Source organism: Kryptolebias marmoratus, linkage group LG9 (genome assembly GCF_001649575.2).
Source record: "Kryptolebias marmoratus isolate JLee-2015 linkage group LG9, ASM164957v2, whole genome shotgun sequence".
Taxonomy (NCBI): Eukaryota; Metazoa; Chordata; class Actinopteri; order Cyprinodontiformes; family Rivulidae; genus Kryptolebias; species Kryptolebias marmoratus.
In genome coordinates, this window is record NC_051438.1 from 23,124,029 (window position 1) to 23,138,957 (window position 14,929).

The following is a 14,929-nucleotide window of genomic DNA, read 5'->3' on the forward strand; positions in this document are numbered from 1 at the left end:
TAATCATCAAAATTAAACGAAATAAACATTTGAAATATATGAGTTTGTATGTAATGTATGAATATAATATACAAGTTTCACTTTTTAAATGGAATTACTGAAATCAATCTACTTTTTCATGATATTCTAATTTTATGACCAGCACCTGTAGAGTGACCAATTAAAATTTGAGTTCCCAAAGTTTCCAAATCTCTTGGTATTATAAAGTGGAGCTCTGAACTCAGTCTTAATTTGTTCTGCAGCACTAGCATCTTATGCCAAAGAGAGATTAAAAAACAAAAAAAACAACCCAAGCTCTTTCTCAAGCACTCTATGCAAAACCTTCAAATCTGGACTTTCTGGCAGATCTTAGCAAAAGTGCCTCCCTCTCCCCTCACCATTAAAAGCAATCTAATGATGCTCTGCCTGTTGATCAGAGAGCAGAATGGGGGTAAATTGCTGTCCCAACGCCCGATGGACCTTTTCTCTCCCAGTGGTCATAGGGAGGCACTCGACCTCCACTCACTCAATTTGATTCAAAGCATGTTTGTGCCTCTGGTAGGGAGGAAATAGAGGAGATGGAAACTGATCTCTGTCTCTGGAAGATTAACAACTCGCAAAAAGAGAAAGGAAAAGCAGCCAAACAGAAAAGGACAAGAAACACATTTCAGCCACAGGACAAAAGGATAACAGCAACACTTGAAGCTACAGGACTGTGACGGCAAAAGCAACTAACTCCAACTTAACTACTAGGTTTTTCATTTGGGGTATTTCAGCTTCATTGCTCTTGTCGGAGATCTGAAAACTATATTTCTGCTTGCTCAGAAAGACAGCAAGAAAATATGAGGGTGGAGACGCTAATTACTATACTCAGAATGGTAAATTAAAAACATTTGACTTATCTTTGACAAGTCATTGCTTTTATGAGCTTAAGGAAAGCAGCAATTATGGTTGAACACATGAAAGGCAAATAAATTAATTAATTAAAAAGAAAAAAATAATAAAATAAAATAAAGCTGTGGGACATCTGAGGTAAATTTACCATGACTATAAACAGAGAAAGCTGGAGAACAGAGTGGCAGAATGAAGCAGAGTAAGCAGGTTAATGGCAGAGTTCAAAAGCATCATCCTTGCTTAATTAGATCCTGCGAGTCCAGAGAAAATGTCCCATTTAAAAACTGAGCTACTTATGGCCATTGGGGAATAAATGACACGGAAATGCTAATAGTTGGACGTCGCAGCAGAAAAAAAAGCATCTGTGAGGGAAAACATTGCCATCCCTGCAACATTGATAGGCCTTATCCACTTTAATTTGATGTCCAAATGCAGCCCATCAGAAGCCCGATCGTGCAGCATGTGAAAATATGCTCCTAACAGCGATCTCTTCTGAAAACTTCCGATCCTAACCAGCATCAGAAGGCGTGCGTTATGACAGATTATAGCCTCACAAGCAATTGCACACAGTCATTTATTTTGATCACATCTCCAAAGCAGCAGCATTCCACATCAAAACCCCAAAGAGCAGAAACAAACAAGGCTGCGCTGGAGAGAGGAGCTGCGGTCTGAGCAGCTGCTATCCGCCCGATGATTCCGGGCAAGTGGATGGCTTTTCTTTCTTTTCTTTTTTTTTAGCTCGCTGGAAGAACTTGTGTGAAATGACTGATACAATGTTACAAAACGCCGCATAACTCTTGCGGTAACTGGCAGGAGGAGACGCACTGTTAGCCTGCAGCAATGTGGAGAGACGACCGGAACACAAGCGAGAGTCGGATGAAACTTAAATAATAATAATAATGATGATAAGAAGAAGAATAACATATACCCGTGTACTGCAAGAGAAACATTGTCCACAGAAGGCGATGCGCGATTCCTGTCAGTCCTGCGCCGGAGGACGAAGTGCTGCAGGTAAAAAAAAAAGAATAAATAAAAGAATCCTTGACTGGAGACTGGGTTCGTCCCTGTGTCAGTCCGCTCCGCTCCGCTCGGCTCGGCAGACTGGACTGCAATGAGAGCAGCCAGTCGAAGCGGGACCCTTTTTAACTACGGCAGCCGAGACCGCCCTCTCCACGCGCGACGCGGAGTAGTTCTGTTCAGACGCGCGACGCGGAATAGTTCGGCTCGGACGCGCGACGCGGAACTGTTCACCTCGGACGCGCGACGCGGAACTGTTCGCCTCGGACGCGCGACGCGGAACTGTTCGCCTCGGACGCGCGCGGCGACGAGGCGACCCGTTTCTTCCTCCGGCAGCCAGACGCGCTGAGAGCCGCGGGCGCTGAGGAGGCGCTGAGGAGGCGAAGGGAAGCGGCACGTGAAGCGCAGAGAAACGGAGAGCCGAGCTGCAACAGAGAGGCTTCCTTTAACACGAGCCCGAGATGAATGAACATTTTTTAAACTATTAAGGAAACTTTAGTAAAAAAAAAAAAAGAAACGACAAACAGTTAGTCGATTTGGGCTAAACTTCCGACAGCTGTGTTTTAATTTGCCATTCAATAGTTTGCCAGATGGAGAGGAAGCATGGACATTCTCAGTTTTGTATTATGCCTGTGATATAAGCTTGAAGTTGTGCCCCACATCTAAAACTAAAAACATGCCCATGTCAATGGGTGATAATGTTTTTACACATGTCTGTGTTTGTGTCTGCCAGTCTGTTAGCAAAATACCTCATGAACCAGTGAACAGGTTTTAATGAAACTCTCAGAAAGCAATCCTTGGATGTACATCTAAAACCAATTACCTTTTGGAGATAACCCCATTCAAGATGGCTGCCACAGTTAAGCAACTTCAGCAAACACAAAAATGGCTATACCTCAGTTAATTTTACAAATACTGAGCTAAATGTCAGTGTGGTAGTAGCTGAAAGCCATCCCCAACTTATACTTTGAGAGCTAACTCATTGCAAAGAGAATTGTTTTTAAAACTTTGCCATTAACTATTGGATTTAACTCTGTCTGTTAGTAAAATATCTAATGAATCACTGGTCGGATTTTAATGAAACTCTCGGAAAGTAGTCACTGGACGTACATCTACAACTGATTACTTTTTAGAGTCAACCCAATAAAAGTCATCTTAGAAAACAACAATGACTGTAACAAACGTCTACAGACACTTAGCTAAAATTACAGGTGGTAGTAGCTGAGACTAATTCGTACCACATACTTCAAACGCTACACATTACACAACTTCTGCTTAAAACTGTGGCTTTAACTGTTAGAGTCAACACTGTCTGTTACCGCAACATGTCAGAAACCACTGGACAGATTTTGGTGAAACCCTCAACGTAATCACTGGCTGTACATCTGAAACTCATTCACTTTTTGAGTCAACACAAATCAAAAATGGCCACCACAGCTAATCAACATTAGCCAACACTAAAACAGCGACAGCTCAGTCAGTTTGACAGTTGTTGAGTTAAATATGGCCTGGTTGTTGCTCAGAGCAACCCTCAACACATCCTCTGAATGCTGACACATCTTGGGAGTTTTCACGATATCTTATGAGATGGTCCAGAACAACATTTACAAGGTTTGACCAAAAAGGCTATAACCACAACCCTTCTCATCATAAGATCATTTCAGTTTAAAACTCTGGTTTAAAAGGCGGTGGCTGATATGCAATTCTTCAATGACTGCTTTAATAACAAATGGGTGGATTCAAATTATTCAAATGCTGCTGTTTTTAATGATTAATAAGAGAAAATTAATTTAATTTATTTCTATTTTAACATCAAAGTATTTCCAATAATATACTCTTAAGATTTTTTTTTTTTTTTTAATATTTATGAAGGGTCTGTTCTCATATTGTGAACAATAGATTTGTGAAAAATGAATGAGGCTTGAACGTTGTCTTGGTTTGATCAACACTCAGTGAAAAGATTAATTACACAAGCGTAACAGCAGCGCAAACACCATTACGCTTCCATAATTAGAGACAAGCTGTGTGCAGAAACATGCAAAATATCAATGAGAATGTTATCTAATGCATCGGTGCAGCGGTCAGATGAGCCTTTTATCCCCGATCTCATAAACTGGGAGAGGCGCTGATGTCTCGTGCTCAGGGAGAAGAATTTATGAAACATCTCCTGTTAACAAAAATATTTAAAGATTCAGTGTTTAAGCTTTGTGCTCATTTTAGGTATTTTGCTTTTAAGATTTAAAAGAAAATTCCATTTAAAATAAATATTTGTAGGGAAAAAAATATGAATATCCTATTTTTAAGAATATCGAGCAATAAACATGTGAATCCTAACATTTCTGATCACCATAACAGTCAGTTTTTCTCTGTAAATATTCTGATTCAGATCCACCATGTCTAATAATTGCATACCTCCAGTAAAAAGGAACGTAGTCGACTAAATAACAGAGAGCCCTCTGAGTGTTGGGCAACACAGTTCAGCTGCCTCCTGCCTGTAGATGTTCAAATTTTAAACGACTTGAAGTGCTGCACGTGACGGGCGAACAGAAAGAACCTGAGGTCAAATTGGCCACGTTTGCAAACAGACGGTGCAAATCTTAACTGAACCTCCAGAAAATTTGTAAGAGAAAATGTGAATGAATGTGTAACAACATGAGCAGATGGCATGGCTAATTCTTCAGCTGACTGTACTAAAACACTGCAGAGGAAGAGTGTCACTGAAAAACAGAACAAGCTTTAAGGAAAGTTACAAACTCCTACATCCAATGTTTCAGTTTGCCTTTTTTAAGTCAGCTTTACTTAGGAAAGCCGGAGCACACACTGATTCCTTCTTTATGTCATGATTTATTGTCACCTGTTGTCAAAGGTGAAGCAGCAAAAATGTTTTCTGCCAACATCTCTGTGTTTGTTCGTCTGTAGTGTTAGCAAAATATCTCATGAACCATTGGATGGATTTTAATGTAAGTCTATGGAAGCAATCACTGAAAGAACATCAACAACTGATTCTCTTTTGGAGCCAACACAGCACAAAAATGTCTATAAGTCCATATTACAGATATTAAGCTAAAATCGGATGTGGTTGGAAAATCAATTCTCTCTTCTAATTGTTTAAACAAAAATCTAGCAATAACCTAAAGGTAAAGGCAACTGCAGAACAGCTTGGTTGTGATTTTATACGACAGAGTCTGTATTTGAATGTTCACACAGGCAAAAACATCCATATTTAAAAACTAAAACAGTTTTCATGGCTTTTCTGTGAACTTTGGATAGCAACAACTCCAGCATCAAACAATTCTCTCCTTTTCCCCACCAGTAACTATTTTCTACAGCTAGCACAAAACCATTTTAAAGGTAAATAAAATCATTTACTAAAGGACAGAGTGCCATTTCCCTTTTTCCAAAACTCAAATTTGCTCTCAATTTCCAGCCCGCTGCGAAGTGTCAATACCTCTGCACTACAAACAAGGTTTAAGTCAAAGAATAGTATTATATTAAGTTAGTACACCATTCGGAATCCAGCTTCAGGAAATATTCTCTGTGCTTCTCTAAACAACTGAGGCTGATTTAAGGAAATGTTGATTCTTCTTTAGCAAGCAGCAGTGTGTTATCAGTGTGCACCATTATTTCCCACAAATGAAAAATGCACATTTACATTTAGCCCCTGCTGAAGAATGATTAGGATATACATGCAATGATGCTGCCAAAGATTTAGCTCAAATATGAAAAATGGCACAATAAAATACCCTGCAGCCTGACAGCTTTCTCCTGCTGGAGCAATTTAACAAGAATCTGAACCGCAGGCAGCAGGAAAAAAAAAAAAAACCCCGTTGAGGAGCATCTTCTCTTCTGACTTCATTTGTTATTGCACGTAAGCTTATTGTCTGAGTTCTTGCCAACATTTATACAAATCCTAAACTTCAAAATAAAACTAGACAGACTTTTTTATTGACTAATCAAGGGGAGAACTTGAGCAGGAGGCAGGTACCCCAGTAGTGTAATGGGTATTTCGCAGGATATGTTACAATCTGGATATTTGGAAAGACCTCATAGACTTGACACAATAATATGTACACCTGTGTTCCTCGAACATTTGATCCAAAGCCCAGCCTTTGAAAAATATTGGATGGTTAAATTCCCTGCTTTGCATGCAAAAGTAGGTCACTAAAATAAAAAAAGCATACACATCATGCAGTCTACAGGAAGTTTGGTCATATTATAGAGTTGGACATTAGCTAACACCATTAGCAAAAAAATCTGCTTAATAATTTACATGTCTGTCACATAAAAACGCAAAGCAACCAACTCATAGCTGGCTTTTTTTGCTGTTCTGTTTTGTTTTTTTTTTTCTTTTTTCTTTGAACCGGAGAAGGCTTTTTATAAATAAAGTGAATGTTTTTCAGGCAAAATTCAATTACCTCTGTCAGCCATTCGTAATGAGTAACAGCCAGTGCATGCTCTCCTTCAATTTTGGCGTCCACATGGAATGATTTTTGTCTGATGTCTTGATTTTTTTTTTTCTTTTAAACAATGATGTTATATCCGTGGTCAGCTTAGTGCAGCAAAACATTCAAATCAAACACTAATTTGAGTCTGTGCCTCAGCAGATGAAAGCTGCCTTGGTTTGGTTTTATGGTTTTGTATGAGAACGAGTGTGTTTGATGATGAGTTTTCTTTAGTCAGATAAAATGCTGGACTTGAATTTGGTTATGTGAGAGGGTTTTATAAGTCACAAGTCCAATCTATATGTTGGTTCATGGAATAAAACAGAAACAGATTTATAAAATAAGGGGCGTTCCCATTAGACTAAATCTCCTGCTGAATATATTAGTTTAGTTAACAAGGAAATCTTACATAATCAATATTTCAAATTTAATTACTGCATGCTAAATGAAAGCAGTGTACCATCAACAACAATAACAGTAAAATTTAAACAAGAGCTTTGGGAGACATAGCCTGTTTCTTGTCTTAGCTAGCGATCCTCTTATTCAATATTTGCCTCTTCACTAAACATTCATGACTATTTCTCCCATGAGATGCTGACTTTGTTTGTCTGCCTTTATTGAGTTACTTGCCAAATCCCACAGTAATGTTCTCCCTTGTTAAGAAAGCACCAATCTATAAGCCTTTTCCTGTCAAACAAGGTTCAGTTACAGTAGCTGCCCCATGCAACTTTCAGAGCATTTAAAAAAAACAAAAAACCTCTGCTCTGAAAGTTCAAATATTTAAAGAAAGAGGGGTAGTTCATGTTGTGGTTCTGCTTAGAAATCAATGACTGGTGAGATTGTAGCTCAGACACAAGTGACAAATATCATTTATCTGACTTCACTGTATGACAGTCGATACATCCTGGAGGTTGGAGGAGACGGCTCTGTCTTTGAGGTTTGCAGGCTTAACTTTGACCTTTATCTTCCTCACTGCTTCTAATTATATTCCACTTTTTCACTTTCTTCCTCCTTATTTTACATCCATGCAGCCCGGCTGATGGTTAGCGGGTGATCGTTGGGGCAGGAAAGGTTGAGGTGATTCCCCAGCTTCAGTCACACCTCATTACAGGAGCTTCACCTACTCCTGCTTGAATAAATTAATGAGTTGTGGAGGAGTAACAAGAAATCATTCAAAGTAACTTTAGACAATATGTTCTGAGATAAGGAACACTACTTGTCATGGTTTTCTTGATCTTATGAGGGGAAGGAACTACAGCATGTGCTTTGGTGACAGAAGAATCTGTCCTGGAAACCGGATCAGACTAAATCCAAAAAGAGGCCAGGACTTCCTCCAGAGAATTTCCTCTCAGCATGAATATTGATGGAAATGGGTCTCACACAGAGTGCAAAACAACTGTTAACCCCTCTGCGCTGCTGAAATGTTGTTAGCAAAGCTTGCTGCCCTTCCATCAGTCACAGCCAGAGAACCACTCAACTTGAACACTACTCATACACGGCCACCAAAACAGCCCCGAGAACAGGTCGTTTCATATCGGGTTTGTTCTAAAACTTTACCACTCTGCATCCAAAGGTGGGAAAACCTCTCATAAAAGCCTAATCAGCTTATGGGAGCAAGGATTATATAATTGCTTGTTTAGCGTAGTTGTACAGCAACCTTGTTGTGATTTCTTGCATCAAATGTACTATCAGCCAAAACACAAAAGCCAGTTTTTAATCAGGCCTCCGACTCCCAAAAATGGCCAAAATCTGACCTAGAAAAAGAAAATTACACTAGAGTGTGGCAACTTTGGAGAACTTTACTCAAATTGATTATTATATCAATTTGTCTGAAAACTTGTTTGTAAATATTCAAAGAGTTATGAAGCCTCATTTCAAGTGTCAAAAAAAAACTTCTGTTTTTTATTTAGGAAGCAACACTTTAAAATAAAAAAAAGAAAATTGCTGTAAATTTACAGTAAAAAACAGCAAATATAATCACTGTGGACCATTTGACTGTTTTCTAAAACAGATAAATTGTTGTTGTTGTTCAAGTAAGTGGTGAAGCCTTCTACAGTCACAAATTAAACATTATATTCATGCAAATCCAAATGGCTTGCTCCTTTTAAATGCTTTTTAAATATATTTTATTTAAGAGCCGAACTCTTCACATAGTTTCAGTACAGAAGAAAAATCTAGCTGTGACGGGCTGTCGTCAGTTATTTAATATTTACTGATGCTGCTAGCAGTGAAGTGATGTTTTATTTTTAACTTTTAAAGCATCTTCACCAGAAAGAACCTGAATTTTGGATGCTATTGTCAAAACTGCGTCAAACCTAAAAAATACTGCAGTGTTTTTGTTTGTTTATTGTTTTAAATTTGCAAGCAGTTACTGACTTCTAATATTCGCCACAGTATAGATTAACTCAAAACAGTGACCAAGCAAAATCTTTTATTAGTCCTTATTGCTACATAGGTAATTGTTGAACTTCTAAAGAGGATGACAAGACAAATAAGAAAATATCTTAAGTTGAACAGAAATTCCTGTTCACCTCAGAATTACTTGGAAATTTAGGATACTGCTGACAACAACTTTTTTTTTGTTTACATTTGGTTTCTGTTTATTTTACCATGAAAAACAGGTAATAAAATATATTTTTAATACCATAATATTAAATAGTAAATGATTATTATGAAATCTTGAATGCCTGATAACATCTGACTGCACTGCAGATACTTCTGGATTAAAAAGATTTGATTTAGTTCTGTGTGCATCTTAGACACTAAGGTAAAAGATTTTGACCAAAATATGTCATTCTTTATTTTTGACATTTAAATTTGACAAAGTCATGTTTATTCTTTAATTTATTTAAAATAAAATAAATAAGAATATAGAAACAAACTTTTTTTTAAATTGAACCATTCTTAACAAATGATGAAACTGATGAATAACTGAACCAGTGAAAGTCAACTCTACTAACGTAATGTAGGGGTGAAGTAACAGAGAAAATAACTAAGAGAGCATAGCAGACATGCTGGAGGGAAGAAGAACGTTGGAGGATCAGACAGAGCATTCATTATCGCCTGACTGACCTGCATATTGCACCATGTAAGAGGAATGGGGACGGACACGCTCATCGGCCAAAGCCCAGCAAAGGAGGCGCTTTTCATTCCCCCCTCTTTTTCTTTTGTCAGTTTCTTACTTGCTTCAGGTTCTACTTTCATACAAAGTACTACAGGAACCCATTGTTTAAAAAAACCCAACCTCACGGATAGTTAGTGAAACATAGTAATATCACGCCTCATGTAACGCATAATGAATAATGTGGTTGCGTAAAAGCTAATTATCTGTTAAATGAAAATCATTACTTTCTTTTCCTGTGTTGAACACTCATTGTAGTTGTGTGCACCGACAGAAAAAAGACATTCTGAGACCTCTTCGGAGATATCCTAACAAGACTGTGACAGAGGTCATGTAATGAGCTCTGTGAGGTGAAGCAGCGCTTGTTCCCCATGTGAACGGAGTGATGCTAAACAAGTACAGGGCCTGATTCTTCCTCCACAATCAAAGAGCACGCTTGTCATTCTTAATCTTAAAACAATGATAAATGCAAGTTCAAATTTCCATAATATGTGGAGAAAACTGTTGTCTGTAAATGCTGCAGCTGTTTTTTTTAATTATTGCTTGGTAAATAAGTATTTGCTGAATAAAAATATTCTTTGAAGTACACTGGAGATGTAATTTATTTAAACAGCATTACTTTTTACTTTTGCTGAAATTGCAACATCAGTAGTAAATAATTAACAAATATGTCATTTTCCAATTTGTTATGCTATGTTCTGACTCTCGAGTATTTTTCTGCATATGTATACAGGTTTGTGAACATATCAGGTTCACAAATAAAATAAATCACAAATAAAAGTCTTGTGCGTGAGCCTGTTTCACTGTAAATATGAGGTACTGTACCTTAGTCCCAAAACATAAAGTTCAATAACATAATTAATTTGAGGTTTTGATAGTAAAGCAAAGGATGCAGAAGATGTTTTTTTGTTTTTTTTAATATCATAAACATGAACCTAAAACACGCAGTTAAAAGAAAACATCTCAAATTTAAGAAAGCACGATGGAGATTTCTGGGTTGCTGCAAGAAAAAAATAATAATAAGGAATAAGACTTGTTAGATTATTGACGATGTTTGGGATTTAAATGAAAAATCTGACCTGTGAGTTCTCTTGGTGATGTGAAATTTCAGCATTATTTAAAATAGCCACAACAGGCACTCTGGAATCCAACAGAGTAATAAGTCTAACTAATAAATTATACCCTGACAGTAAAGGCCTCTTACCTGTGACTCGATTTGATCTGTAGTCTTTGTACATCCTACAGACGCAGCGATGCGCTCTGTGATCTCAGCTTTTCTGCTCTTGTAGCAAATCTGTTTTGGAAACAAAACCAAGCAGAACAAATTTCTGATTAGCCACTGTTCGTTCTGTTTCACAAAATACCACAGCAGAGTCTTGTACACCTCAACTATGCAAGCCGAGTTATTTATTCAGCAGTTGTTCAAGGACACCGAGTGAGATGAGCTTTTAGGAGGCACCAAAATAATAAAAAAGGCTTTGTCTTGACTAGAGAAAGACAAACAGAGAAGACTGTAATTCATCCACTTCTCCAAAAGGCATGACCTCCGTGCTTTATGGAGCAGAAGCTCATTGGAGCCAAAGAGGGCTCTGAGGCTCGGGTGGGTCCCATTGACTGCGCTATTAACACTCAAACTGAGGGGATCAGCACTGAAATACAAAACACTGTCAGAAGGTTGCACAGAGAATTTTGTAATGCATTTCATTCCACCAAGAGAAACCCTGAGGGAGCAGTGATGACTGGAGTAATTGGCTTTCTCCAGCTATGATAATCTGCATCAGTCATGCCATGCCAACACACAGTCAGGCCACTGAGAAGGTCACAGTGATCCCCAAACCCCAATCCACACTGCTGACAGCAAAGTCTGCATTCTTAGAGGAAGACATTTCTGCTCATTCGGATGACTTTACCTATGGTTCAAGGACTTGACCATTTTAGTCCACTATTTCTGTCTGGAGCTGGATTGAGTTCTCCTTTAGATTTAGGTGTATTTTATTAAACACAATCAGACTGTCAATGCAATAATTACAGAATAAGCTTTTTTTTCTTGTATAGCAAAGCATCACAATCTTGGTGGGATTTCAGCTCATTGACTTGTTTTTAATCCTCACAGATCAGACAAAGAAGATGTTATTCACTGAATAAATAATGACATTTATGATGACATACACTGTGTGTCGAGTGCAGTTAGATCTTGGGACACAACACCACTCATGTTGAAAATGGCCCCTTTAAAACAGAGACAAGCAGCTCATTGTTAGCACTGAGCAAACAGCTGATAAAATGTATTATAACAGCAAGGTTTTATGGGTACCGCAGAGTTAACAGGTACAATCATACTTAAAAATATTTTTTCACAACTATCAAAAACATGTTTCTTTGTTTTATTATAGTTGTCTACACACACCGCCTGTGGTCAGTAAGGATGGAGCCACAGGCACTATTTGCCAGAACAAAGTCAGGACAAAAAGCAGGTTAAAGCATCAAACTGCTGTTTTCCAGTGTGGCCTGTAAGTAAATAAACATACCCTGAGAGTTTAAAAAAAATGTCAACTAGAATGGAGGTTTTTATACAGGATTTGCTAAGTCCTGAATGACCGAGAACCTACACCAACATTCGTCACAAAGCTTTACCTAAACAGAAGAAAAGCTTTTATGTAACAACTGAATGATTGAGAACATAATAAGTTACAAGTATTTAAATGAATGAAAGCTAACAGCAGCAAATCATCAAAAGTTCTGTTTGGGTTTCTAAGTTTTTCTATCAGATAACTACAATCTCCTAAAAAAAAAAAAAGTTTTTTTTTGAGTAAATACTTTGTCAGGTGTTTTTATTTATTTGTTAAAAAATGCATCTCTTAAAAAATAACTCATAAGTAGAATTAGTAATCTGTCGCAGTGTGAGATGTGATGCTTCCTTTCACTTTTATTTGTTTTCTAGTTGAACCAATCAAAAAAGACAGACCAACCTTCAGTTTTTCAGTCAAATTACCTTATATTGGCTCCATGACACAAAAACTAAATATTCTGAGCATTAAGTTGTAAAAATGTTTACATTAGTTAGCAAAACAGTGACCTGGGCCTGTCAAAGATCTATATGCACATATACATATTTACACTACTATTTACTGTAGTCAGTGCTAGAAGCCACACCTCTCAGGAGGAGTAATGACACACAGTACAATAATTTAAATAATAATAATAAAAAAACTATAAAAAGCCAACCACTAGACATTACACCATATTAATTACTGGCAATAAGATGTTTTGTGAAAAACAGATAAACAGCTAAAAGCTCAGGCATTAAGTAATATGTTTTCAGGCCATCAGCATTCTGCCAGAAAATGACTATTTTTAGCTAAAACCTAAGAAATGAAAACAATTCATCTATGTCAAGATTTCTCACAGACAATACTGTGTGACAGAAATGTTATGACAAACTGTTAACAGAAATAAATAAAAAAGCATGAATGGAAATTATGGATATCAAATCAATTTGTCAGGCATTTTTAAATGTTCTTACATGATTTAGAATAATTAAAATTAAAAGAATAGAATTTGATTCAATATTGTCCTATAACAGCCTGTTAAGAGAAATTGTAGCAGCACCAAGCCACATTATGAAGATTTACTAAACAAATGCACAAATGTTTAATTGAACAGAACAATCTGTCAACCAAATTAGACAACCTATACCTACTGTCTTACCTCAAAATACAACTAAAATGATTTTCCAGAGAGGTTAGGTCCCAGACGCATAATGTAAGGGATTATTTTAAATTGTTAACACACAAAACATAGAACGCAGTGTAAGTAAACATAAGACAAAAATGGCTGCTAGCCCTGTGATATGCCCTTTCATCGACAGGCATGTGGACATGCCTGTGGTGTAACAGAGTGCCAGGGAAATGGCAGAAAATGTGAGCAGACCTCTCAACACATTGATGGCAGCCACAAAGCAAGATCAAGGCCAACAAGAAAATGCACTCGCCGCCTCTGTGAAGACAGAAAATTAGGCTGCGTACACATCATCAAAATGACATTAGAATAAACTTTGGAAAAATAATGACAGCTATTTTAATTTGGAAAAATAAGACTTTTCTTTATGGGGAGAGCGCAAAGAAAATCTGATTTCAAGGTCCTTCGTTGGCACAAAAACAAATGGCATTATCTTTCTTCAGGCAAACATTTCCACCATTATATTTATTACCAGCATTTTTCATTTTCACTCCCTTATTTCTGACATACTTTTCCTTAGTTTGAAAGAAGCATGAGTTTCAAACTTGGGCAAATGTGTATGCTAATGATTATTAATGAAACCATTAGGAAGAGAGAAGTTTCACACAGGCCTTGATATCAGTATAACGCTTTGATTTTGACCCAGCTCACAAACCAATATTCAGCCATTACAGTAAACAAACTAGCTGGGAGGATGTGATGTAGAGAGAACTGTATGCACTTTTATGATGAGGACTTCTAAGAAAACTTCGTATATTTTCCACAACAGAAAAAAAATTCAACATGTCATAAATAGAAAGAAGGCATAGAAAGGTAAAGCTTTTGGTCAAATTTATTAGTAGTCAAAAACTCTTTTATTTGGACTGAATGGTCATTGTCAGGTTTATTGTTTCAAAATGTCAAAATATAATCCTGGTTGTGCATCTGTCCATGCACACATTTATCATTCAAATTACATATTTGATTAGTCTTTGTGGTGTATTGATCTTTTCACCAAATGTCTAAAACCAAACACCCCGAACCTAGATTAGAAGAAACGCTCAGTGAGAAAAAAAGGATTATCAAAGTCAACTGCCCCCTACAGTGATGGAGACCAGAGATACCCCGTATAGCCCCGATGGGTTCATCCATCTTTTGTAACCACAGCAGGGAAACAGCAGCCTAGGCTTGAACAAACCAAATCCCCCCTCTGAAACAATTCATAGCCTTTGATTTATCAGACCAACTTCACAAAGACTAATCAGCACTTCACAAAAAGCTCTCCTCTACCTTTTGCTTCATGCAACTGTCCCTCAGCTTACACACTTATCTTTTTGATCAGGTAGTTTTCCACAGAGGAGCAAGAAAAAAAACGTGGATGGTTTGATGTTTGACAGAGAACCAGAAATATGTTCACAGCAAAGTACAGAAATGCAGGCACTTGCTGCACACAAAGGCAAGAAAAGAAAATGGCAAAGATTCCTAAATTTTTTAAAGTATTTAAGCCTAACGTTTTGTGAAGTTTTGTTAAATAAACTATTTTGATTCAAACTAAACTTATTGCCTGATGGTTAGCTCTTCTATTTCAAATGCACATTCACAAGTTTAAACTTTAGGCTTAATGCATTTAAAATATTTGAAAAATTCCTACTTAGATCTGTTACGTAGCGAACAACTATACACTATCTAACCATTAGCAAATCACAAAGATAAAAGCATTAATGCATAAAAGCATTAAGCCTAAAATTCAAATGATTTA

The 14,929-nt window shown here is 37.2% G+C and overlaps 1 protein-coding gene across 2 annotated transcripts in view; it reads right to left on the bottom strand.

Annotated features, from left to right (window-relative positions):
• Positions 1–14,929, bottom strand: part of enox2 (ecto-NOX disulfide-thiol exchanger 2) — a 153,765-nt gene that overhangs the window by 112,283 nt on the left and 26,553 nt on the right. Inside the window, exon 2 of one of the 2 annotated variants that reach the window (XM_017408434.3) lies at positions 10,658–10,747. In XM_017408434.3, the coding sequence (XP_017263923.1) occupies positions 10,658–10,691 (34 nt within the window). In that variant the 5' untranslated portion in view covers positions 10,692–10,747. Of the gene's footprint in view, positions 1–1,801; positions 2,210–10,657; positions 10,748–14,929 lie in introns of those variants that run through there. The other variant, XM_017408435.3, reaches the window with a different exon arrangement.